The sequence below is a fragment of the Acinonyx jubatus genome, chromosome E4 (assembly GCF_027475565.1).
Source record: "Acinonyx jubatus isolate Ajub_Pintada_27869175 chromosome E4, VMU_Ajub_asm_v1.0, whole genome shotgun sequence".
Taxonomy (NCBI): Eukaryota; Metazoa; Chordata; class Mammalia; order Carnivora; family Felidae; genus Acinonyx; species Acinonyx jubatus.
The window spans coordinates 63,332,264-63,359,114 of NC_069395.1; the positions used below are offsets into that span (position 1 = coordinate 63,332,264).

The 26,851-nt window shown below is 45.1% G+C and overlaps 2 protein-coding genes across 7 annotated transcripts; one reads left to right on the forward strand and one right to left on the reverse strand.

Moving 5' to 3' along the window:
• On the forward strand, positions 1-7,716 carry LOC106968635 (cytochrome c oxidase assembly protein COX20, mitochondrial). Its single transcript, XM_027046262.2, has 4 exons — positions 1-108; positions 6,538-6,652; positions 6,748-6,811; positions 7,470-7,716. Exons 1-4 carry the CDS (start codon positions 67-69, stop codon positions 7,645-7,647), a joined length of 399 nt encoding a protein of 132 aa, XP_026902063.1. The 5' UTR covers positions 1-66; the 3' UTR covers positions 7,648-7,716.
• HNRNPU (heterogeneous nuclear ribonucleoprotein U) lies at positions 4,814-26,834 on the reverse strand. 6 transcript variants are annotated; one of them, XR_008293280.1, is made up of 16 exons: positions 25,900-26,834; positions 24,913-25,024; positions 24,754-24,827; positions 22,561-22,700; positions 21,877-21,976; positions 21,380-21,492; positions 20,774-21,037; positions 20,372-20,491; positions 19,820-19,948; positions 19,559-19,727; positions 19,058-19,312; positions 18,371-18,555; positions 17,949-18,020; positions 9,742-11,934; positions 9,125-9,226; positions 4,814-5,164 (listed from the first exon to the last, which is right to left on the reverse strand). XR_008293280.1 is itself a non-coding variant. In XM_027046260.2 (14 exons), exons 1-14 carry the CDS (start codon positions 26,588-26,590, stop codon positions 17,470-17,472), a joined length of 2,421 nt encoding a protein of 806 aa, XP_026902061.1. In that variant the 5' UTR covers positions 26,591-26,831; the 3' UTR covers positions 16,901-17,469. The 6 variants fall into 6 exon arrangements, 2 of the variants coding, with proteins under 2 accessions (XP_026902061.1, XP_026902060.1); XR_008293282.1 differs by lacking the exon at positions 4,814-5,164 and having other exon boundaries at positions 8,324-9,226; positions 9,742-9,844; positions 11,865-11,934; positions 25,900-26,832; XR_008293279.1 differs by lacking the exon at positions 4,814-5,164 and having other exon boundaries at positions 8,324-9,226.
• Between the last annotated feature and the right edge of the window lie 17 nt (positions 26,835-26,851).

The following is a 26,851-nucleotide window of genomic DNA, read 5'->3' on the forward strand; positions in this document are numbered from 1 at the left end:
CTGGCGGGGGAGGGGGCTTCCGCTCACGGCGCGGGCGGGGCGGGACGCAGGCGCCCTCCGGAGGCCATGGCCGCCGCGCCGGAGTCCGGCGAGCCCGCCAAGGGGAAGGTAAAGGGGCGCGCGGGCCGGGGGCTGGCGGTGGGGGGAGGCCACCCGCCGGGACGCGGGTTCCGGGGAGTTACCGTCCCCGCCCCGACATTTCTAGCCGCAGCGTCCTGACGAAAGTGTCCGGGACTCGGGGGCGGAGGGGACCGAGCGGCACCGGCAGTGACCGTGACACGGGCTGGCGGCACTGAAGGAGAGCGTAGCCGGCCGGGGGCCCTGCACCGCCATGTGCTGGTCGCGGTGAAGAGCGTTTGCGCGCTCCCCGAGCACCGGTGCCTGGTCTTGGAGAGTGTGTCCTGAGCACGACACACGGGGACCCCGGAGTGCCGAGGAAGGGAAACTTGGTTAGATTCCGGGGAACTGCTGCGCACAGCAGGCGGAGGGCGGGTGAAGACTGAGGTTTTCCCCTTTGCGTGCGCTCACCTGCAAACTGCACCATTTCACATCTGCGGAAGATGCAGTCGCTGCGGCGCGTTGCTCTCAGCATAAAAGCCGAATTCCGTGGCCTGAAGTACAAAGCCCTCACGTAGCCCCTAACCGTGCAGCCTGTGTGATTCCTCTCCCTTCCAATTGCACCAAAGCTACCCGAGGCTCTAGACACAGGGGGCTTGGAAAAGGAGGGCGGTTTCTCCTAAAGGGCCTCCTGACTCCCCAAAGCAGATGGAAATGCCTCTGTCCCCATCTCCCCGGCACCTTCCACTTAGCTACATCATTCCCGCACTCATGATACTGGATGTTCATCATTTATGTCGTCTTCCTTTTGGGCTCCTTCAGGGAACCCAATTTATATATCCTCAGTGCTGAGCGAATAACGGATGTTCAGAAAATGGAAGAAAACATTTTTTTTCAATAGAGAGCTTGTAGAGATGCTCACTTTGGGCCAATAATGAACAAATACGCAAGACCTACTGTGTGCCAGAACGGTCCTAATCTACAGTTTTAGGATAGTCTCTGCTCAGCTTGGAAATTTTGCTACTTCAGTTACTGCTTCTCTGGGGATTTTTCCTTTAAATTTGGCTCAGGTCATCAGATGGTTAATATGAACAAATGTTGGATATTTCCATATTGAATATCAAAACATATGTCAGTTTCTACACTATTAGTGCCTTTTTTTTTAATGCCTCATATACTATTTGGAGTATACGTCATGTAACCAAATGTACCCCAATTTAAAAGTTGTTTATTTCAAGAGGCACCATAACTGTAAACACTGGCATCTTAAATAGGGCTTTTATCCCTCTGTTTGTTACCTTTGACGGGTGCAAAGTATGGTTTAGCCATTGAAAATTTAAAAATTTAATGGAAAAAAATACTGTTGACCTATTTAATTGGCCCATCATTAGTAAAACAAAATACTGTAGTTGGTGAAAAGAAGGCTTAGGTACAAGCCGCAAAACTGAACACTACCAGATTTATGTGGCAAGGTTGGGGGGGGGGGGGTGGAAAGCTTACTCATAAAACACTAGTACCTATCAAAGCTCATACAAAGAGATTACAAAATTTATGTAGCATAAGCTATGACTGAATTAGTAGCCCAGGGTGATGTCAGAAAAGGAAGCCTGCAGTTCTTTTTAAAGAATTATTCAGTGATCATTCCAGTGTAATCTAGGGATTATTAGCATCAGCAAACCTAAGATAGAAATGGGAGTTAATCAAGCTGATAGAACCCTTAAAAACTCTCTGCCCCCATTCTTTGCTCTCCAGGAAACTTTAAAATACAAAATTTGGTACTGGCCTACCAGGAAAGCACTGTAGGTAAATTCTGAATTTATCAACCCATTCAAAAAGTATTTACAGAGTACCTACTGAGTATTAGGCACTTGGTGCTAAAGACACAGCCTTGATCAAAACAGGCAAAATGTTCCTTGTGGAACTTCCGTGGTGCTGCAGGACTCAGACAAAAGGGAAACCAGAATTTCAGCTACTGACTCAACCATGCCAAGATCCAGGAGAAGAAAGGCAGTGTGTGCTAAGGAAGAACCATCTGGGTCGGTGTACCTAGACCAGAGGATGAGAGTGGGGGCCTTCACGACGGTAGTAAGGCAGGCATGGGGGGATTTAAAAGGACGATGGTCTGTGAAGATACTATGAGGGATGATGGTAGCCTGGGAGGAGCAGCGGAGGTGAATTTAGTTCAGGATGTGTTTGGTTCAGGTATGTCCCAGACTTGCCAACACACTGGACGTGGGTTTGATGAAGGATTCAAGGATGGCGGCGCCTAGGTTTTTTGCTCCGCAAATTGGAGGAGGAGTGATGCCTGAGAAGTAATTCTAATTTGGAAGTATTAATTTCAAGGTGCTTCTCTGACATACACAAGGCATCGCTAGACAGATGAATGGGGAAATGAAAGCTTGGGAGAGGTTAGGTGTGATTGACAAATATGGGAGTCGCCATCATGCAAATGGCATTTAATTGAAAGCCTACATTTGGGAGCGGCGAAGGGCAGTGCGAGAGGTCATCGGAGGAGGGAACAGCAGAACTGCCAGGAACGGCCAGCAAGGTAGAAAACCAGGAGGCACTGTCCCTCCCATCTGAAGCCAAGGAAAGCGTTTTGAAAACAAACGGTGGCCCGTGCCAGGTGCACTGATGGGAGTACGGCGGGTTTTATGGTGTCTCACGCAGGCTTCTGCAGTGCAGCGTAGGGATAAATGCTCTTTGAAGTGAATTAAAGGGAGGGGAGGTTAACTTTAGCTTTGCGGTGAGAGGGAGCAGAAAAATGGGATTGTACCTTAGGCGGCTTGTTGGGGAGAGGGGTGTCAAGAGAGGAGGGGTTTTGTTTTTAGCCCGGAGAGGAAAAATAATGGTGCAAATGAAGGGGTAACCACATTTGCACCCTTTTTGAGTGGTCAGGAGGAACCCACTGCAGTTAGGACTGGTTTGAAATAGGAAGACACCCAGTTCATCTGGTGCATCGGGAGGAAAGTATGTACCGGCCCTTGATGCAGTGGGAAATGGGGTGCCTCTATAGTTCAGTCTATTTCCTATAAATTATTAAACTGGCATGCTGGCTTAGAAATCTTTTGAGCATCCCTAATTCCGTCAAGGTGAGCTGGAAAAGCTGCTTTTCCAAATCTAAGCTTAAAATTTTTATGGGGTACCTGGCTAATTCAGTCAGTAGAGCATGTAAACACTTGATCTTGGGGTCGTGAGTTCAAGCCCCATGTTGGGCAGAAGAGTGTCCGTTTTTTTAAAAAATCTTAAATAGTACTCCAAAGGGACTTATGGCTTGAGCCTTTTAATTTACATTTCTGAGCCTTACAATTCAGTGTACTTTCTAAAAGCGTTCTATGTGCTTAAGACTGGCTTTTCATTAATTTTCCTATACTTGCTTTTAAGTAATCAGTCTAAACTCCAGCTTTACTGGGAAGCTGAGAATTCTCTACCAGCGAAGGGAAGATTGTGCTCTTAAAAGAAGTCTGTGCACTCTTACGCAGTTTTGATACAAACTGCCGATCTGTACTTAGTACTTACTCCCTAGATGTGTGACCTTTGGAAAACGTCCCCCCATTTCATTTATGAAAACAAAAGAAAGGGTTAAGGGATAGTGGGAAGGACAAGCTTTGGGGGTCAGGCGGACTTACTTCCACGTCCTCTCTGACCTCTCTGCAGCAGGTCACAGCCAGGCTCAGAGGTCTCCTCACATTGAGAGGTTGTGACAAGGGATGTAAAGAGCCTGGAAGGACAACTCCTGTCCCAGCTCTAAATTACTGTTTAATTAGACCAGTGTTGGTTTCTTAACTTTAGCACAAACCAGTTTTGTTGGATGTGGTGCTGATAAATGTAGTGTGGAATGTCTGGCAGCAGCATCCTTGGCCTGTAGCCACATGTTGGTTTTCTAGAAGATTCCATTTTATAAAGTAGATGTAACTTCTTTTAAGGGGTCTTTTAAAATAAGACTAGTTTGAATCACCTCCCTTTTTAACATTTACTTTTCTTAACAGTATCTAAAAGCTGTCCCTGATCTGGTAAGAGTCATAGAAGGGGGGGGACCCTGAAACTTTCTAAACCTAGATCTCCACGGCCCATCCCAGAATTGAGGGCAGATTTGAAAACCTCTAAACTGAAAAAAGGTAAGTTTCCTAGCTGACTTAGTGCTATTTCAGATATTTGGCAAGGTATTTTACTTTATAAAGAACTGGGGTTGGTAGCAATTTGCCTAAGTACCCCCAGAAACGTTTCGTCTGCAGATGCTGCCCGGTAGGACTCGGGCATGGAAGGGAATCCACATGCAAAAAGCCATTCATAGAGTGATGTGTGCAGTGGCCGGTAACCCGATCGTCGCAAGCCATAGTGACTTCCTACCCTGTGGCAGACCTGAGAAAATGGGCACAAACCACCCCTTCTGGTCTTCCCCTAGGTAAATGGGCTGGTCTGAAGACGAGGGCATTAGCGCTGGACTGCAGTGGGGAGCCCTGTCTGCAGAGCAGCTCATAGCCTCCGCACCTGCCATGACTGTTCTGTCCCCCTTGGCTTTTTGAGCTGATGGGGGACAAGCGGAGTTTTCCTAAATCAAATGAACTGCTAGAAACAGAATCAACAACCTCTTTGAAAACACAGGGACGTATTAAGTTTGTACTGAAGAGCTTTTACAATTATCCACCAAGCAGCATTAGGGGTGTGTGTCTGGGATGGGGGAACAGCAGCATTAGGGGTGTGTGTCTGGGATGGGGGAACAGGGAGAGAGAAGAAAATGGGATAATCAAGAAGATACGTAATTTCAGCTTTATTGTGAACCAAATCACACTTCTTGCCTGGCAGCAGCTTGAGCCAAAGCAGCAAACACAGGAGGAAATACAAACAAGAGTATCTTCATAATTCAACCTTTAATCTGATTTGCCATTTACTGCCCTTTTCCCATTCCTTCCAATCTTTTCCCTCCTCCTACAGAATCCTGCCTCACACCATGCTGTTCGCAAATTATTCATTGAAACTTTTGAAATATTTACTAAGAGAGCGTGCGTGTGTACACACACATTGGGGGAGGAGAGAATCGCAAGCAGGCTGTGCTGTCCGTGCAGGGCTGGATGCGGGGCTCCATCCGTGACCCTGGGATCACGACCTGCGCCGAAATCAAGGGTCAGACACTTAGCTGAGCCACCCCAGGTGCCCCATAACTGAAACTGTTATTTTTTTAAATGTTTATTTCTGAGAGAGAACGCGAGTGGAGGAGGGGCAGAGAGCCGGGGACAAAGGATCTGAAGTGAGCTCGGCAGTGACAGCTGCAGGGCTGACAGCAGACAGCCTGATGTGGGGCTCAGACTCAATCAGACCTGAGCCAAGGTCGGGACACTTAACCGACTGAGCCACCCAGGCACCCCCATGACTGAAACCTTTACATGGGCAAGTCTGCTTCCTTTTTTCAAAGTCTGTTACCGAAAACTTGCATTTACTCAAGTTTTAGGAAACCGTCTCATTGTTTTCTAAGTCCTTCTTACGTAGGCATGCCAGAGTGAAGCAAGTGTGACTTTAAAAAAAAAAATTGTGTCCTGCCTTCCCCGAACCCTGAAAATCGAGTTCCATTGGATATTCACACTAAGCATGTGAGGCTAAGCTGAGCAGTATGTTTTTTAATCAGGAAGAGCAAGTCCATACATCCATGCAGACTGTAGAAAAAGAAGGCAAGGTTCATCTTAGCACCCAAAGGAACTTAAATCATCTCCTAGCCTGATGCCTTTCATTATAGATCGAGGGCCACAGACATTAAAGAATACACGTCTATCCCACAGGCTGTAGAAGTCGGTGGCAGAGCTGACAGAGAAGCCCACCTGCACGTTTCCATGGCTTTCCCCATGACGCCTCCCCCACCCCTCGGTGCCGTGTGCTATCAACAAAGACTCAAATACAGTCCAGCACAATTTCTTATCACAGGCAAGGAAACAGACCAAGAAATAGTGCACGTTTATCTTCACATGAAATACTTTCATGAACAAAACTGATGTTCACCTGATACCAGTAAAATCCGAAGTCCTTGTTGACTTTAAAACAAACGGCACTATAGTCTCATAAGCGAGCGCGGCTGAGTATTTACTTTTACCATTCTGTGCTTCCCGAGGTATGGGAAGCAAAGTGTCGCTTAATTTCAGTGATCACCAGATTCCCACCAGATAATTTCATTGATGTTTAAATGATCAATGATCAGAGTGACGGATGCTCTTATTTCCAAATCAGTCAATCGGCAAATTGTGGTATTAACACCATACTTTAATTCGTTTAGATGTTTAAGTTGTCCTGTTGTAATGGGGTTTTCTGATCAGATTCTCCAGGTTTGCCACATTTAGAGATTCAGACTGTAGGCCAAAGCCCGATGACCAAAGATGGTAAGTGGGTTCACGGTTGTCACACAAGCACATAGCCTAGAGTTTTTAATCTTTGCCAAACCACCCAGAAATAAAATATTTTGTTCAATCCAGGTTCTTTTCTATTTTATCCTAGACCTTTAAGCTCCTAGGAATTTTGGATGTCGAGAACATCCCCTGTGCACGAGATTCAGTATTATATGGTTCATTAGGATCTGTGGTGGCTGGCCTTGGACATTTTTTGTTAACTAGTGAGTATCTGTTTTTCTCTACGTGTGGTGAACATTTCCCAGATGGACTAGTATGTAATGTTTAATTACAATGGTCATGTTATGCTTTTTGACAGGTAGGATTAGAAGATCATGTGATGTTGGAGTAGGAGGCTTTATCTTGGTGACATTAGGATGCTGGTATGTGTACTAAGTAGTTCCAGAATATCCAGGATGGTGATAGGTTTCTCCAGTTCAAGCACATGCTCTTTTCTGAGCCACCTCCCACTAGAAGACTCCCCCAACCCCTGTGCCTTTGTATCTTTTAAATGTGCGTATGTAGACGCATTTTATACCATTCGTCAGATGAACAGACGAATGCAGGACATTCCGTCAACACCAAGTTATGACTTGTACTTTAGGGAAGGCCTCAACCTTCTACACGCTCACTTCCGGCTTATGGCAGCACAGCTGAAAATGCTACTTTAAGAGTGTGTTCACAACTACTGGCACAACACATGCATGAATCTGATGATGGGTTTTCTTAAGGGGGGCGGGGGGAGCCAGACCCAGAGGACCCAGAGTACATCATACATATGAGGTTCTACAAGTAAAACTAAGCTAAAGGTCATGAAAGTCCTCATTTTATGTAAAGCATACCTTAATAATAATGTGCTCATAGGTATTCTTGACATCAAACTACCCCCCACAAACAGTACTCCGAATTAGAATGGTGGTATTTTCAGTCTTGGAATAGTCGTCTGTAAGGCCTCTTGAATTTTGTTACTACAGCCATCACACTTGTCTCTAGAAGAACTTTCTATGAAGAAAGACTTAACTCCTGTTCTTTTCTTACAAGGTTCCACTGTAGGTATAATCATGCAAAGCTAAGAATCCAGGAAAGAATGGCCAGAGAAGGAATTAAAAATAAGATTTTATATGAAAGTACCCACCTTGATCCTCAAAGAAAACCAGCCAACGGCAACGGCGGCAGTGGGGTGACCTCGAGCACAGAAAACCCAGCTACTACTCACTGAGGCCCACGCTAGTACACCTTGTACGTGCCGTGACTTTCAATCAAGTAAATAAAGCGTGTGTTAGTTGTAGTCTCTTTTTCCTACACTTGTGTGAACACACACTTATTCTCACTCTTGGACTGCGGCCAGCATAGCAGATAGTGGGCTCGTCAAACTTAGGGGCCTCACATGCTCAGAAAAGTTTCCTTGTAGTAAGAGTGTAAGTAATGGCATTTCGAGAAACAGAATCTCTCCCAGTTGGGTCAGAAAACTTGCCTTAGAAACAAGTAACAACTGCATCACTGTATCCTGTTAAAAATGAGGAAATACTTCCTGGTTTCTAAAGTTAGGTGCTACTGTCAGCCTTAAAACACTAATGGACCGTAGGACTTTGCGGATTGCTATTTTAAAAACGCACTCACCACCTGACCATATTCTTCGATTTCTTAGAACAGGTAGGATCTCTCCAAAAGTGAAGATTGTTTTTAAGTGCTCTAATTTTTCTGGAAGTATGCAGTTTCTTTTAAATGGAATTTAAATATACACAGGGCATGCACAAACATTTTCAGAACTTGTTTGGTACAAACAAAAAACTACAGGATCACACACATATTATTACATTAATGTGAATAAGTAATTTACAATTCAACCAGCTGTCATGTAAAAAGGCAAAACAGAAACAAAAACAAGGCACCCAACCAAGTCTACAGCATTTATTCATTCAGGGGAAAAAAACTCCCTTTTGGAATGGAAGCAATGGAATTATTTATTTTTTGGCTCAATAAATAGCCAACAGGACTTTTCAGGAAAATCTCTTAAATAATTTGACAAAACACAAGCTAGGGGGTCCCTTCCTGGTTAAGAGACGGTAAGTCTGAACACAGACCAGCAGGATTCTGGTTAATGGTCCTAGAACTGGATTATGGTGGTGAGCCAGAGAAACAGAACAAGGTCAAGATATCCTGAAACTTTATTCTGGGGTGTCCCACTTTTCAAAGGTAAGTGGGGAGCGCATGCTCCGTTCAGGTCACACAAGGGAGCACCCTTCCCTCCTACGCCCACCTTTCCCGTGGCCGTCCTCACCAGGGGCAGGGCGCACGGGCTATGTGGTCTCCCAAATGCCACACCTCCTAAGAATATTCTCATCATCTAGAGGCCGCCCGAGGCAGGATTTGAACACTAATGAGGAAAGGTTGTTGGAAAGGAAAATGCAGTTTACGAACATCTGTCCACTACAGACACAACTCAAAAGCTGAATCCAGTCTGTTATTCAAAGTGACCAGTCACTCACGTTTTAAGAGGCAGCACTGTATCTGCATTGGGGGGGGGGGGGGGGACTGAGGAGTACTGATCCAACCGGACCTTTAATAAACTGTGTGCACAGGCCACTCCTGTTCTCAGCTTCGGTTTACAAACGGAGGCAATGTATAAAATCAGGCAATCGGATTAAGTTAACTCAGTTCCCACCTTGCCCTCCCATTCTATGATTACATCTTACCCTGAGTGAGAGAAACCTCTCAGCTGGCAAAAATTTCCAAGGCCTTCACCAGTTACAAGGTTAGTTCACTTTCACAGCAGAGTAACTGCATAAATTGAAGACCTGGGTAAAAACAAAGTTGTGACATACTTACTTGGATTGACTCTGAAAATATCGTTTAGTAAGTTTACATGATAATGCCTTTTATTTCCTTCCTCAGTTACGGAGGTTAGGGATTACACTCCTTGCTGGACCAGAACACACTCCAGGCCCCTCCCCTGTGGCTCCCAGACACCTTCCCTGAGGCCTCCCGACAGACCTCTAGGTCCCACCGCTAGTCTCCAACCCCGTCCACTCACGCTCCGCCATCCAACCTCAGGCTCCCACCGGGTGAGCGCTGTGCCAAGCCTGTCTCCAGCGCACCTCCGGCCACGGAGACCTGAACTCAGGCCTCTGCTTGAGCTCTCCCACTCTGGCCACAGGCAGAGCCCAAGTCCCTTGTCGGCAACTCCGGTCAGCTCTTCTCTTTACGTTCCCAACCCGCGTGCCTGGCAAGGGCAGTCCCGTGTCTGTTAAACAGTGCTCCAGGTCCCTGCTCCCCCCCACCCACTCGCCACGGGACTGGAAGGGCAACCTACCTTCCGTGACAGCGGGAACCTCCAGGTGAATCTCGGCTTTCACTGTTCCATTAATTCCAAAACTTCACACTAGGTGATCTAGCAGTAGATACCAGCTAAATAGCTGATTAAAATAGAATTGCGGCCATTAGTAGTTTTAAAAACGCTTTGTGGCTTATCTATAAATCTGTCTGGTGCTCTATGCATTTCCCCCTTCCCTCACCCCTCCCTCGACTACTTGGCTTTTCCATCACAGTAAAAGGACCTCAGGGAATTTAACATTAACCAGAAGCTTTTCTTTTGGGCTTGTGATTTATAATGACCAAGTTTGGCAACAAAAAATTTTAACTATTCCTAGTACCATTATTTGATTTGCAAGCATCTTTTTAGTCTACGTACCTCTACTCCATCGCTGGTTTCCCTTTGCTTCGATTATATAATGCGAGGAGGTCTATATAATAAATTCAGGACTCCTGTTTATGCACTTTTCAGCAAAGAGCTAGGGATCAAATGGGGTTGGAATCCTTCTATTCCTAGATAAAAATCTGTAGCGGATGGGGGTCAAGGCACCCCTTTGAAAGTCATGTTAATATACGTACTACAGTTTGGGTAAACAGAAAGTCTTAATGAGTAGAAAAAAATAAAGCGAGTGCTAAACTTCTGATTTTTAATGGTCCTCTATAATAAGTTTTTGGAAGCATCTTAAAATATGGTCCAGTGGTCATCCAATGAGGACAACAGAATATACCAATACCCCAATGCTGGCGTCTCACGCGGCCGATTTTATGCAGGAAGCTCCACCTTTTTTCTCTTAAAATACGAAGCTTTAGGGACAAAGCTTATTACAAAGGTCTTCCTCAAGGTATTACATGTTGAAGCTTGTAACGTTGAAGCTTGTAACTCCTACTTCAAGTAGGAGTCTTCAACAGCTATGCTTGCCTTACTCTTCATTTTCTAGAGTAAAGGTTTTTTTCCAAGTATTTCTATCTTGACAAAACCAGCAGTGACTACATTAACACGAGCAGGCACTAATGTAAAAAGCCTTCGGTTGTTTTTTTGTGAACAAATGGTATCTGTTCCACTTTCTTAGGAATAACATCCGTTAAGTTCCATATGCCATAAACTTATAGTAGGACCTCCCCTTAGGAAACCAAAGTCAACAACCTGTATACACGGGGTTTCTTAATGGAGCAGTTTCCACGGAAATGTTTCTTCCCTTTGGACTGTGAGGACAAGTCCTATGAAATGAAAGCTATGCTTTGCTATCTGAATTCAAAGCTTATTTCTGAAAGAAACCTTTTCTTGTAATGGTTTTCCTCAAGTGAACAAAATCGGATTTTTACTCTTTAGTCTGAAACAGAGCAAGCAGTCTGCTCTTTCAGAAGCCATCAGATTTTAGGTGACACCGTAGAGCTCTAGTTCATTGAGCAAATCCTGATAGCTACGTCTCAACGCTATTCTGTATTACCCAATACATTTCCCTCTAAGCTTCTTATCAAGCCTTTAAAGGACTTCAGGGCGGTGAGAAAGTACATGCTCTGGACTGGCACAAGCAGAGCTCACACTGAGCCTTTTTATTCCTTCTGTCTCCACAATTTAAATTTACTTCCTAGTTGATTTTTCCATTTTGATATGGAGTCCCATCTCATTATCCAAAAGGATCTCAATCTATTTTCCAAATGTTTATAAACTAATAAAGAGTAAGCATGTACGCATTTAGCACAGATGCAGAAAGATCTGGGGAAAACATGGACACAGGTATCCTGGACAGTTTTCTGCATTAAAGCATTTTCCGTAATCTCTACAAGTGAGGAGAATTAAAAACAGTGTCTTCCAAAAAGTTACAACAGAAGGAATTTGAACCATTAGACTAAGGATCTAACCTTTTAAGGGCTCGGCTCTATTTGCATACGCAGTCTTAATCCCATGCAAGGACCACCACTTGCGGGCACACCAATACTTCATACGTGGGGGTGCGAAGGACAGAGGAGAAAACCTGGGTTTCCAGTTTACAGAATCTAGCCAATCAGGGTTACCAATGTCTCCCAATCCCCTACTTTTAAATAAGAGAGTTCTAATTAAGGTGATCCTGGAAGCCCAAAGAACAAGTATGAAATGTACAAGCAGCAATGAATTTGGAATACCTATTGGAATCACTGGAACACATTTAGTTGGGCCCTTTACTCTTCCACACAGGACATTCACATGGACAGACTAAGGAAAAGGAGATGAAATTTCAATCAGCATATATTTTTTTTTTTGCTTTATTACTTAAAAAAAAAAAAAAGATAAAGCTGGAACCTCTCGTTGTACTTGACCATGACGCTCCCACTCCCTTCAACTAGACCACTGAAATGTAAGGACACCTTCTATTACTAGCTACCTAAAAAAATTGCTAGTTGCCATTCTAGAAAAGCCCCGCTACTTCTTCTGAAGTACCGATTTTCCTTCACCTCTCTGTAAGCCTTAACACTTCAAAACATTTCCGTCACAGGTTGGCCGACCATACTGGCCATCTCGCTGTTCTTGGCCTTTTAATTTTTTTTTCGTTGACCCTAACGTGTTGAGTATGCTTCTCAGATGCTTGGCAAGTGCAGAAAATTTCACTGCACAAAGTGGATTTTACTTCCGGTGAGCGCCTGGACCGTTAAAGGACTGGCAGGGAAGAGCATGCCATGAACAACAGTTCAGTGTTTATTTAGACAGGTTGGCTCTCTGGCCTATGCAGTCGGAGCTGCGCATGCTCCAGAGAACGTGCTCCGCCACTGGGACGGCAACGCCACTGGCGGTGCAGCCAAAACGAAGTGAATCTTCCCCAAAGACATTTCTCTATTTACCTAGACTGTCGTTACCGCCTCGCTTTCAACTATAGAATGTAGTTTCTCATACCCACCCATCCAGCTTTAAAACCAACCCCCCCCCCCACCCCGGTCCTTGTCAAGATGCAAGTATACATTGAATCCTGGCACGAAAAGGGAGAAAAAATTGTAATGTTCCTAGGCAATAATTAAAGTTAAGTACAAACTGAAACACACAGTTAAGGTCCTTGTCCCAATAACCTCCCTAACCAAGTAGCACCTATCGATGATCTGTTCCCCTACAAGTAACTGCTCTAAATCACAACTGAATGCCCCAGGAGCTACACAATGCCAAGAAATTGTAGTTATTCCGGTTTCCATGTGGACGGCACAACCTCACTTCACAAAGTACACAGGTGTTAACATTTTTAAAATAACTCCGGTTAACATTAGAACTATAGTATTTACAATCTACTGAGCCTTACAGACTAAATTAAGTTCCTTGGACCAACTCATCAGACGTACTCAATCGCCTGTAATTTTAGTCAACTGGTTAGGATGTGACGTCTGTCACTTAATGTACGCGCATGCTGTTGGCCTTCTCCTACGGATCTTAAGTGCTCGTATGGGGTCTCCAGCCGTATGCATGTTGAAATCGACTAAGTATAACCACCAAATAAAGTAGCGTACGTTTTTAGCAAAAACAACAATTGGCTATTAAGTAGGTGATTTCAACTATTCAATGTCACATATACAGGATTTAAACTTCGGGGTATTAAGGGACTTGGGGATCCTGGTTTTTCTTTTTGTCTACCCCAACGCACTCAAGAGATATACGCTGTGTCAATCAGCACACCTTTAGATCACTTCCAACACAATTCTGAAGGGTTTACCTTAGATAGCAAGGTGAGTAAAAAAGAGGAGGAAGGCTAAGGTCACTCGCTTCAACACGAGCTAGCCACCATAAAGTATTTTTAGTATTTGTCTATCACGTACCTGCAGTGCTGGCACCAGGGTATAAAATACACTGGGCCTCAGAGGAACCTCAAGAAAAACTCAACCACTAACCTGGCTACACATACGACCCCCGAGTGTTTTACTGCAGACTTGAAGAAAAGGGCCGAAAATTCAAACCTAAATCCAAACAGAAGGCTCCGCGTAGCAGAAGGGCATTATGGTTTTAGTAAGTTTATGAAATTAACCATTCGAGTTCGAAGAGGCCGGTTGAACGGGACTAAAACTATTTAGACGGCTAACGCAGTTAAGTCTGAATACCAATTTACCGTCCCCTTTAACGCCCTGGGCGTAACCATCGTGACCTATTGCCAAGGCCCTTAACGCTACGTATCTTTGCTCTTTACCGTTACTGAAACGTTACACCATTTCTCAGAGCCCCAGAAACACCGACGACAAAGTTTAGACTCAAACCATTTTAAATACTTAGGTACGCACGGCTTTAGAAAAGAATGCTGTACTCCTCTTTCCGAAGTAGTTCAAGGAATATTCTGGGGGGTGGGAGTGGCCAATTATTCTCCGCTACATCCACCCACTTTTAAAAAAGACATTTTATACTTACGCGTACAAAGGGAGTCGTGGAAACGGTTTTTAAGGTTACATTACCAGACGCTAAGACTTGGGCTATGAAAGACAGGTTTATGCCTTCCTTAGTAGCTTATTCTGGTTTTGGCTTTTTAAGTACCAGATATATTCCCACAGACCTATAATCAGTTTTTTGTAGGTGACTGAAGTCTACCCCAAGCTTAAAAAGGTATGGGAATACTTCGTTTTTATTTGTGCGACGGGACCTATCATGAAAACGGTCCTAAGGACAAACAGCCAATTTATATTAAGCGCACAGAAAAACACATTCATTCCCACAACTGATGCAAGCATTGGATGCAGAACACATTATCTCCATGAATGTAAATTCTCCCGAAGGTGGAAAACATACTTAAGTATTACTTCTCCCAAAAAAATTTTAAGTACTTTGTCAAGGAAGTAGTCTTTAGGAAGCTTTAATACCTTGTCAGTGCTCAGGACATGGTCCTCATTTTCAGACAGAATCTACCCTGGGCAAGTGTGGGCTTCTGGTTTTGTGGATTTAATGAGGCTTCCTTTGGTCAGACTGACTTCACTCGTGCTGCATTCTAAGACTTCATCTTACTGTCTGGCCAGGAAGGGGCCACAAGTTAGTCCTGACCTCCTAGGTCCGAGCCAGAGACCTCCACGTCAAAGGCCAAACAGGAGCCACAAGACAGAACCTACCAGCAGCAAAGCAAATGCTCTACAGGACAGGAGCTGTTACTTCGTTTCTTACAGTGATCCGCCGTCTTTCCTGATTAACCTATTCCTGCGCTCCTCACACCGCTGGAGCTCACCAATCTGATCCAACACCTCACTCAGGAGGACAGGACCACCTGCCAAACTTTCTAGGGGATGTACCACTGAACCAACAGCAATCTCACCGGTGGAGCGGAGACATTTGTTCCCAACTAGGTCTTGGGTTTCTTCGGTTTTGCTCGCCACAGAGGGACGGGCTAGAGGAGGGGCAAGCAGGAGGCCAAGTTTCTCATTTACAGACCCTACTCTGCCAAATGGCGTTTCTTCTTTTCCGCCCTTTTGCTTGCTATCTGATACGCCCCCCCCTTCCCAGTTCCTTAAACACGAAGATTATTCCTTTCCAGGCATATTTAGTTCTAATCTTGAGGAGACCGCTGCTGGAAATTTTAACATATTCCTGGACAGTGTTTTTACCTATTCCACTGGTCTTCCCAAACTTCTCTGGACTACCCAAGGGAGAACAGTCTACCCAACAGTATTATTTGGCCATTACTCCCCCACCACGATTCACGTTAGAGTATGAACTCCTCGGGAAGCAGTTTTCAACTAGAAGGTAGATCCAAGATGTTTCAAACGTACCCAGAACACTGATTAGCAACAAAGCTGAAAACAAATTTTTCCCCTGGGTAGGTCTACTATGCAATCCTCGTAATTACGTGTACTGATATAATAGTTAATGCCAGTGGTTGCCAGCACTAAAGCTAACTGCTAAAAAAACAAAAACCCTTGAGACGCTACCTTGTCCCGTTAAGTATTCTCACCGGAATTCCAGGATTAGCCTCCGCTCCCAAAATGTATCAACTTAAACCTACACCACACCAGCTAAAACTCCACTCCCGCTCCGCTTGTGGCAGAATTCCTAGGAGTACGAAGAAGTGAAAAATCCGATTGAAGATGGCTAAAACAAAAATCTAAGCAAACAGAAGAAAATACAGACAAACCTCAACTTACCAGAAGCAACCTAAAACACCAACAAAACGCTAGACTGAAGTCAAGTTTTAGTTCTACAGTTTGACTCCTGATTCCTCACTTCACATCAGTGAGGGTCCTTTAGAAGATTAAGTGTTCTGTGCAAACCCAATAGAATTACAATTAGGGGATCTAATGCGGTCACATAGCTACAGTTAAGTTAGCAGTGTTGTGTAGTCGTGAAATCAAGGACTGGCTTGTACGATGGCTTCTAAAAGCATCTGTTCCCAGAGTCTCACGTATCAGATATATGCGTATTAAGATATTCTCTTGAGGACAGCCGTTAGCATTTCGTAAAGATGGTAAACTGAGTGTTAACTTCTCCCAGCCAGTACACCTTTTCCCCTCGTTAAATGTTAAGTCGTCTGGGGGGGGAGGGGAAGGAAGGATTCGGCTTTACTTCATAATTAAAACTCAATTGTCGGTATACATTTAAGTTTTTAAAACCTAAATGTTCGAAGTACGGAGTACAGAATAAGCTGTCCAGAAAGCACACACTTAAATTTCCTCCTCTTGGGAGTTTTATAAAGGGATTTTGAACCTTGATGGCGAGAATCCCAAAACGAGAGTAAAATGAATTCTTTTTATTGCAAACAAACGTCTAAATTAATTTCTCCACCCACTTTCTTTAGAAAGAAAAAGAAATCAGCAGGCTAAGGAGATACCCATTCAAGAACTGACATGATTAAAAATTAAGATATAAATGGGTGACTCACAATTTCATTAGCTTACAAAGATGGTGGAGTAAAGTACTACAAGCACACTAGTGATACAGTATTTTGTGGGAGAAGGGCATACAGACATAGCTAACTTCATATAGATCCCATTAGACAACTGGATTTACAACAAGTTTTTTTAATAAGAAATGGGCAAAGCCAGCTTTCTTTTCAGAATCAAAATGCAGAACAAATGGAAAAATTATGGTATTGAACCTTCACAAGTTTGAGCCTCCACAAATAATGCAACCAAAGTTTTACATTTTGAACAGCCCTTCTACGTACACTCCATCTTCTCTCTCTTGGTTCCAAGTTTTCTCTTCGTTCCCCATTAGGCCAATTCCGTTGTTATTTAAAAAAAAAAAAAAAAAGAAAAAGACTTCCCAGTTATGGTCAGGAACTACGATGGAAGCTTCCCCCTCCGCCGCTCGGCAAACTACAGAGAGGATGGAGTGTTCTAGGAGCAGTACAGAGTCTCAGGTGATTCATGAGGACTGCACGGTCCTCCCATGAATCTGGTTGCTAACATTTCTATTATATTGTGACAATGACTCCCGACTGTTATCTCTGTGAGAAATGGGGGGAGTAAATTCTTAATAAAAGACACCAGGTACAAAGCAACATTTTACTTTTGTTGTGATAAAAAAAAAAAAGTCACATTTTACAGATAAAATGTAGAACCCTGAAATACTGACACATTCTCTTATCGTGCACAATGCTGAGGTTCTCTTACGATTCACTTTAAAACTGCAATTAAAAATGTACAAAAAAGAAAAGAAAAAAAATCAACCCACAAAGCTTCTAAAAAAGGAACCCGCAGGCACTTCCTCTTGTGGAATGTTTAAAAAGTTAGCCTACTAAAGAAAACAGTCGACTTCTTGTGAAGGTTTTGGAGAAATATGTATCAGTTCGTTTTATTTGGGTATTCAATAATATCCTTGGTGATAATGCTGACTCCATGGCTTCTGACCCCAGAATTGCTGTAAGAGAAAATTTTTTTTTTAAAGAAAAAACATCAATAAGCCACTCAAACTGCTTTTAGGAAATGACAATCTAATTCAGAGTAATTGCTGGAAACAAATTTACACCTGTCATACCTCTGATTTCTATCAAACCAGATTTAGTTAGTATTAATATCCCATTATTATCAATAAACACATTACAAAAGAAAACACATCATGACTTGGTTAGTTTATACAATTAAAGCTAACAATAAAAAGAACCGTACGTATTAAAGAATATTACTTTATTAAAACAGTAAGTTACAGCCATCTCCACCTATATTCAAACCTCGCCCTGTAACGATTATAAAAACGCTCCAATCCCTGCGCAAGGGTTTCAAGACTGACTCTTACGATGAACTTAAGGCACAATGAATGTACGTAGCACATAAGAAGTTACTTACACCCTGCTGCCACTGGTTGTAGCCCTGAGATTGGTTTTTGTAGCCACGATTGTTTCCTCGTCCTCTGAAGTTCTGGGGGGGGGGCAGGGAGAAAAAAAAAATCCTTGAAAACTCAAACTCCAGAGCACAGGTCTGTGCTGTACACAGGAGCCAGCAGCACAGGACAGGCCTCGCCTCTAGCAACTCAACCCTGGGCGCCCTGTGCTGTTTGCTCTCGGTGTTTAATTTATTCATTTAAGACATCCTTGGACGTGCTGCGGGTTCATGCACGTGAACACCAAACTTAGGCGGCCCTCGTTCTACCATCCCTGGTGTTCCTGCGCCACCGCACTCAGACCTAATGGCCTCACTGAGGCTGTGACATGACTTTACAACTTTCCCAACTCCATTATCCGAATCATTGGGGGGGGGGGGGGCATTACCTGGTTGTAGTTCCCTCTGTTGGGCATCCCGCCTCTGCTGTAGTTCCCTCTGTTTGAGTAACCGCCTCGGCTGGGGAACACGGGGCCACGAGGGTACGGGTAGCCGATGCCGCCACTGCCGCCGCCGCCACCGCCTCGCTGCGGCATGTTGCCCCTCCTGTTGTAACCACCGCGATTCCCAGGAGCTGCAGACAAGACACGTTGGCTTTAGCAACCTTGCACTTCCTTTCCACAGGACCCTACTCTTGCGGACTGGTCCTCTACTGTAGAGAAAAGTAACTTCTAAAACCAACAGGGGCGCCTGTCTGGCTTGGTCGGGTAGGCATCCGACTCTTGATTTTGGCTCAGGCCCTGATCACAAGGTCTGTGGGATCGAGCCCTGCGTCAGGCTCTGTGCCGACAGCGCGGAGCCTCCTTAGGATTCTCTTTCCCCCCCCTCTGCCCCTGCCGCGATCACACACGCTCTCTCAAAATAACGTTTAAAGAAAAAGACACGACGTTTAACACCTAACAAGGCGTGCTTAGGATCACATCATGGCATTTGAAGCTAGTTACTAGGGCAGCAGAGTCCAAGGAGGTCAACTGTCTGGTGTTAAATTCAGCTGACCACCACCCAGCCCCCAAACTTAGAAGATGGTCATCACTCGTTCCAACCTCCAACCAAGTGAAACTCAAAAGCAAACTCGCCTCCTCCTCTGAAACTCCCGCCGCGCATGTTGAACCCGCCACGTCCTCTGTGGCCGCCACCTCTGTTGAACTGGTTCTTGCCACTCTTATTTTTATTGCTCTTCTTGGAGCCGGTGTTCTGTTTCTTTTCCGGCGGCAGCGCCTTTTTGCTCTCCTCCTTATACTGCTCCAGAAGTTTTTGGGCTTCCTCCTTCTGCAGCTCAACATAGGTGATTTCATCAAAGCACTCGGCCACCTCCGGCAGCGTGAAGTTTCCTACAAGGAATAGGGTCAGATTAGCCCCAGACCACAGTCCTAAAGCCTGCTTTCATCCTTTCAAACCACGCTTTGCCATCTGCTCGGTGTACGAGCGTTTCCCTAAAGAGAGAAATAAACCCCACACACACACTCCCTTAACAAAGAGCGAAGGTAACTCAGGAACCGGCATCCCCGGCAAACGTTCACACGAGTTTGCAGGTACATATCTCGGCAGCTTTAAGGTTAATAGAATTAAATTCATACCTTTCATTTTGAGGACAGCGTGTTCTGGTAGGTCTTTCCCCTCTACTTCAGCTTTCTTCTGTGTTCTTTGCTTATAGTCTTCATCTTTTGGGCAAACTACGACAGCTTTTCGCTGGAAGCCTGCAAACAGGCACATTTTTCTCCTCTGGGCAGCAGCAGACACGTTGGTCTTTAAAACAAAGTTCATAAACCCAAATGTTAGCTCCACGCCAAACCCAATCATCAATTCCTTTTGTTAATAACCTCAAGGCTGCAGCTCACCTGATCCAGAATGAAATTTCGCTTCTTACGGGCAGCGATCTCAATAAACTTTCCGAGACACTGTGGAGCCCTCTGCAACAGCGTGTTCAGTTTTCCAGTATCAGCCATCTGTTTCTTAAAACCTGCCACCTGTTTTAAAAGTTCAACAGTTCCTTTGAACTTGTGAATAAAGCTCAATTTTTTTTTAATATCAGCTTAGATCTACATGGAAACCAGACATCGCAAAGTTTAAATACTGCCTTTCCTTATCATCACTACAAAAAAGGTCATTTTATCATGTAAGCAAGATCCTCTGCTCTCCTAAGTTCAGCTACTAAATGTCGATAGTTCAAAGTTTCCTAGAAAAAATAAAGCGTCGCCCCTGGAAGGCACTTTACCTTCCAGACAGAAGTAGTTTACATCCTTCTATAGTTTAAGTAACCAATGGAACTTTGCCCAAGCTCCTATCTCTAAAACACCAATGCAAAATGGATAAAGACAACAGGCAAAAAAGTTTTAATGCCTTCTGGTCTTTTTAAAGTGCTGAGATCACATCCTCAGTATTTTTCTTACCATCATTTTATCCATTATGGTGTTTGTTCCGAGAATGTTGTATTTACCAGGATTTTCTGCCGCATGTTTAGTAACCCAGGTGGTTTTCCCAGCTCCAGGCAAGCCAATCATCATAACAACCTACCATGGAAAAAAAATGTTTCACTTAGTAGAGCCATCTAAAAATTCCTGAAGTTATTTCGTGAAATGCACAAAAACCCAGTTTCAATTTGTAAATTTTCGTTGCCCTAAAACAAGGGAATTTTTGGAAAACTTAATATTCTACATCAAAAAACACAGCTATAGCTGATGCCAACAGCCATGCCACAAAGCACATTAAACAGAACATTCATCCAGATCTTCTGAATGTCATTCTTGCCAAACAAAACTAACCTTCAAATGCTTTTAAAAAAATCCACTTACTTCACAATCTTTCTTCTCTTCAGGCCCCTTTGGTCCTCTAACTCGATCCTCTAAGGGGACATTCTGGATAAAAGTATAATCTTCTGGTATTGGAAAATATGGCTTTTCCTTCTGACCAAAATTAAATTCAACTGCACAGTTGTGGCAGAGAACATGCGGGAAGAGTGGCCTTCCAGCAAGAATTTCCTTACTGATTTTGAAGGCAATGCCAAGATCTTGCCCGTTCTTTGCATAGGAGAGTTCTACTTCATCGCTTTCAAAGTTCTGTTAAATTGGGAAAAAAATTAAGATTTTAACCTGCTTCCTTTAAACTTGCTTTAAAAAACCCTCAAAATTCAAGTTGAGTGAAGCTTACCCTCTGGAAAACAGATTTAGGTTAAACGTTAGGAGCTTTAGAATAGTTATAAACAATGAGACACACACATCTAGAAGCAGAAACAATACTGCCTTCAGTAAAATACACTAGATTTTTCAGGTCCAGTTCACGTTAAGTAGTTTTTAGTCAAAATGAGTTAGTAATGAAGGCCAATGTTGATAAACCTTTGTAAAAAAAAAATCCCCAGCTAGTAATTGCTCACTTATATATAAAAAACTTAGTTGACTTACAGCAAAACATGTTATCACATCATTTTCATCAAATTTCTCTCCATAATCTTCAGTCTCACAGTTGCAGGTTTTTATTCCTTTAAGAGAATACCCATAAGAGAATTCTTCTTCACCTAAGAAAATAATGAACTTTCGTGAAATCGATTGTTCAAAACAGTCCCATGACCCACATATTTTAACATTCAGGATAGAGGACAACAATATAAAGGAGTACCTAACCTAACATTCTTCCACTCATGCTGTATCTAAAACATAGACAAGTAATGAGAGCTACAAGGCTTATATAACTATTTGAAAAACTGCAGACCACAGGATAATGCTTTTCCTAACCACTGGTCATAAAACAAGTAACCATCCTACTACACATGCTAATAGCATTCATCTCTAAAATACTAATAGATTAAAAACAAACAAAACAGAATTAGAATACTTCTAGTCTCACTACTGAAATCAGACCCTGAACACTCATGAGGACAGTACTCTAATGGAAACTTTACCAAGCAACATTCCACTTGTGGTTAGTGACCAGCCAATCCGAACTTCATGTATGTCAATATCTTTTGTATACAAATGCCTTACTGGGATCTTCTCTGTAACCTGAAAGTCAAATCATAAATGATTACAATGAAGATAAACCCTTAAACTCTAGCTTCATTTCATCTGGGCCATGGGCTAATTCTTCTCTGGCTACTAATACAAAGACACTCATTCCACCCTGTCATCTCCCCCCTCCCCCATAAGAACTTTACAAATTGACAGAACTTATAACTTGGAATTGAAAAGGTTGAAGTTAAGTACTTGGTTGGATCACATTTAAAAGAACAGATAATGTTTAAAAATTACATATTCTTGACTCGAAACCCGATGAAAGTATACGCTCAACATGCTTTGCTCTGGGACAAAACGAGAAACCCAACAGTTATTTTTAAACCCTTGGTGGGCCTTTCAAGTGCCTGATAAAAAAGGAGCACCCTAAAGAAAAACAGACTGGCTCAATAACAAATTCTGATTGTAACAAATATGGTTAACGGTTATAAAACAAAGGTCTTCCAAGCCCCTCTTCCAGTCCACAGAAACTTCCAAAGAAAGAAGCCCCACTGACACTGAATAGTGTCCAGCAACTGGAAATTCGCTTGTTTAAAAAAAAAAACAAAAAACCAAAGTCACAAAACTACATTTACCTTCATCTCAAAACAGACTTTGCCTTTGGACACACCATAAGATGCCCTTCCTCCGGCCCAAAGAAAAGCAAAACTCTCCATAGTAAGGGAAGAAGCACTGAGGCGGTCTCTTGATATTTTAAAATGTAGATCACAATTATCTGTAATTATATCAAATACCATATTATTTCTTTTGACATCCAACGTGAATACAGCTGCTACGTAGGCAAAACCTGGTGATTACATTCTTGCGTATTTCCTAATGCTTCACGGACACTGCTTCTACAAACCATGCTGCTGTTCTGACCTTCCGTTTAAGCCCCACCCCCACACCAAGTCACTCTCACCAAATTACCAACTAAAGCGTAAACAGCCTCCAAAACTAAAACAGCCAGGTTTAACGTGTATTTTAAGTATATAAAATAATCAAGACAACGGGACATGGATACATACCTGCTCTGCTCTTTACCTTGATTTAGAGGCAAGCAGTAGAGGATAGCAGGAAATCAAAGTGAAGTATGCCAGGGAGAATTTACCCGTGCCACAATAAAACTGAAGGTAGGCCATGATATTTTAAAATACAGGAATATGAGCCGTTGATCCTGCACTTTGTAATTTTAAAACACCAGGGGCTCTAGATCCTAAATTCTTTCTAAAACTTGTGAAGGCAGCCTCAACCCTACAAAGTGCAAACCTGGTTGTCTAACACTGTTCATATTACAGCATTTTAAGGTCCCTTTTCCCCAGGCTTGCCGGTTAGTCAATAACAATGGGGGATTATCCACTTCCCGGATTACTCAAATCCAAAAGGTCTTTAACTTAGCTACCTTTGGGTCACTGGCTCATTTCGTATGCACCTTCTTGGAGTTCCCCCCATGAGAGCTAAAGTTAAAAAACTGTTTTCTTCAACAGTTTTTATTGATGAAAGGAAATTAAACCTAGTTTGGAATTCTCCTTAAATAAGCTTTGCTCTCAAAAGATTCCTGATCGCTGATAGAATTTTTGGCTCAAACTGTGCTGCTTGTACCCAATGTAAGTAGCAAATTAAGGAGCTGATATTCCTCAGTAATGAATTAAAAGCCTACTCTGATAGTAGCGTTACTTCTTGACTCACTGCTTCACTGTCCTACCCATGCCCGCCCAGTTTGTATTTAAGCAACCAACTGTATTTAGAACTTTCAAAGAAACTACTTTTCCGTGTGTTTTCTCTTTTAAAAGACTTCCTTAGCTCAACTACCTGTAAAGGACATTTAGTAAGAAATCCAGGGTCAATGTTTACATCCTCACAAACCTGATTAAAATTAAATTCGTATTGGAAAACACGGGAATCTACACTTTAACTGCCTGGATCTACAGGGCAGGTTCACACCTTACCGCTTACTTTTCAAGCAATTGTTTCTACCTTCTGTTCTTTCTATCCAAGTGAAAGAATTGTGCATTCTGATCGAATGTTAAACCAACAAAACGTTGTTGTTAACAAATAAAGTCACACACGTGACAGCCAAGGCCCATCTAGAGGTCTGCAATCCTCCTCATACTCAATTGCAACCCAACTTGGGTAAAGGAGCAGTATTTACAGCGCTGCCATTGACACCATTCGCTGCTGAAGAAAGCTAGTAGCCCCGTGATAGCCCACTGCTGCTGCCCCAGGTCTTTGGAAGAAATCAACTTATGTTAAAGCAGCAGCTACTGAACTGGAATTGAGAACAAAAGAGCAGTTATTGAAAAAGTAATATTACAATCTTTTAGAATAGGGAATACACTTGCGTGCTAATGGGAAAAGCCATTCATTACATATTTCACTAGCCCAAAGAGCTCCCTTGCTAGAATTCTACCCCAAAAAGGGAAATTATTGTAGGAGCCTGCAAGGACAAGTTACAGATAGTCTTACAAGTTTCCATTAGCTAACTAAAATTAAAAAAACTGGCATTAATTTTACATTCCTACAAATGAAAACTTTCGAGTCATATAAAAAAATATAACCAAATTGCCGAAGCCTGGAAAATTATCAATACGACACAACCGATGCTGTACTAAACATTTAGCTACCGAAATCTGAATACAAGCCATCACCACCTTCCTTTTAACAGAAACGGTTTAGGCTAAGTTTTATGCGTTTACGTTCAGTGCACTGCGTTGTTTTCTAACACTCTCGGACCCAAACCGCCACACTGAGAAACTAGGGGAGTAGACGGGAGAAACCGCTTCACTTACAAGTATCAAGACAAACCACTGTGTCATCGAAGTGCTCATCTTCCTCTTCAACAGGTGGCTGGGGAGATTTGGCTCTGAAAGACAGAATTGTCTCCTGATTCAGCTTGTCCTACCCAAGACCGAACGGGTAACGAGTAGAACTAGATGGGCATCCTCTACCTGCTATACTTGTTCTCTTCAATGTACTCAAAATATCCACGGCCATGATCTTCTCGAGGTCTTTTCACACCTCTCTTTTTATCTCCGCCTTTCTGCTCTGTTTTGCCGTCTCCTATAACACACAACACCCCCGCGTAAGGGGCCAAGCCGCGACACGGCGGAAAAGAAAAACCCCCTTCCTGTTCAAAGACGCAAAAAGCTCGACTTTCCCGTTCTTTTCCGGGAGGGTTTTCAATCGACGAATCCAACGCGAACCCAAAGAACAATCAGCTCGGAACCGGGCTACAGTTAGTGACGCAGTCCAAAACCATCACTAATTTTGCCACTCTACGCGAAGATTCGAGAAAGCTCCTGCAGCCTAGCGCGGCACAGGCCCCGAGCCCACGTGTATCCCAAAGAGAGTTCAGGAAGGGGGGAGGGGCCGGGCCGGCCCGCGCGCCCTCCCCTCCCCTCCCCCACCCGGGCCCGCGTTCCCCGCGGCCGCATTGTACTGATCTTCCGCTCCGCTCTCCCCGCCCGGCCCCTCCCGCCGGAAGTGACGTCACGCCGAGACCCTGCGCTCCTTGCACAATACCGCGGCCCAGCGCCGCCAAAGCGCGCCCGCCCCGGGCCCTCGGGCCTCTCCCCTCCCCCCGAGACATGTGCCCGCACCGCGCGCACGCAGCGCGGCGGCGCCACCGCGGGCCGACGGGGCTCCCGCCCGCCGCTCCTCCCCCCGCCAGCGGCAGCTGCAGCTTCTCCCCCCCCACCCCCCACCCCCGGCTCGCCAGCCACATAATGGAGGCGCCGCCGCCACCGTCGCACGCCCCAAGCCCGAGGCCTCGCGGCCGGGCGGGATTCCCCGCGCCCCCTCCCCCCCTCCCCGCTACCCCCGCGGCGGCCCCCGCCCGGGGCTCCCTCCCCCCGGCGGGGCTCCGGCAGGCCTGGGGCACGGTCCCCACCCCGCGCGGGCCTCCCGCCGCGCGCAACGTACAACGCAGCACTCACCCGCCGCCGGAGCCCCGGGGCGACCGCCGCCTCCGCCGCCTTCCGCCTTCTTCTTACCTCCCGCCTGCTGCTGGCCCTGCCTCGCCCCGGGCGGCGCCACCGTCACCGCGAACAGCGAGGTGGGGCCGCTGCTCTTCCCCGCGGCCTCCTTGGCGGCCCCGCGCTGCTGTGGGGGCTGTTGCTGCGGCGTCGCCGGCGGTTGAGACTGCTGCTCCCCGTGCCCGTTCTCGTCGCCCGCGCCTTCCTCCTCGTCGCCGAGCTCATCTTCCCCTTCCTGGAAGCCCTGATCGTCGCCGTTCTCGTCTTCCGAGGCGGCCTCCTCCTCCTCCATCGGGCCCGAGTCGGCCGCCCCCGCGGCCCCGTTCTCCTCCCCTAGCTCCATCTGGTCGCCATCCAGCGCGGCGATCCCTTCCTCCTCCTCTTCCTCCTCCTCCTCCTCCTCGTCGCCGCCGGCCGCGGCCTCCTGCTCGAGGCCTGCTCCCGAGCGCCCGGCGGAATCCCCGCCCAGGTCTAGGCTGCCGTTCCCGGGCTCCATGGCGGGGCGGCCGCCGGCCTCCTCGTCGTCCAGCGCGGCCTGGAGTCGCTCCATGAGCTCGGCCTTGAGACCCTTGTCGGAAAGGCGCCGCTTCTTGAGCTCCTCTTTCAGCTCCGAGACCTTCAGCTTTTTTACATTAACAGGCGACGAACTCATGGTGAGGGCCCCGATTCACCGCTAGGCGCTGGCTCAAACTCGGCTCCGCTCACTCGGCCACTGGTGGCGGCTGCTGCGGCTGCTCCTCGGCCCGGGCGGCGGCTGCGGCTGCGGCTGGAGGTGGGTTCGTGCTGCAGAGCGGACCCGCCTGGTGTCGAACGGCGCCAATTCCTTTCACCGAGTTCGCGAGGGAGACGCGGAGACTCGCCTGGCGCGAGCGAGCACGCAACGTCCTCTCGCAGGGGCGGCGCCGCGCACGTA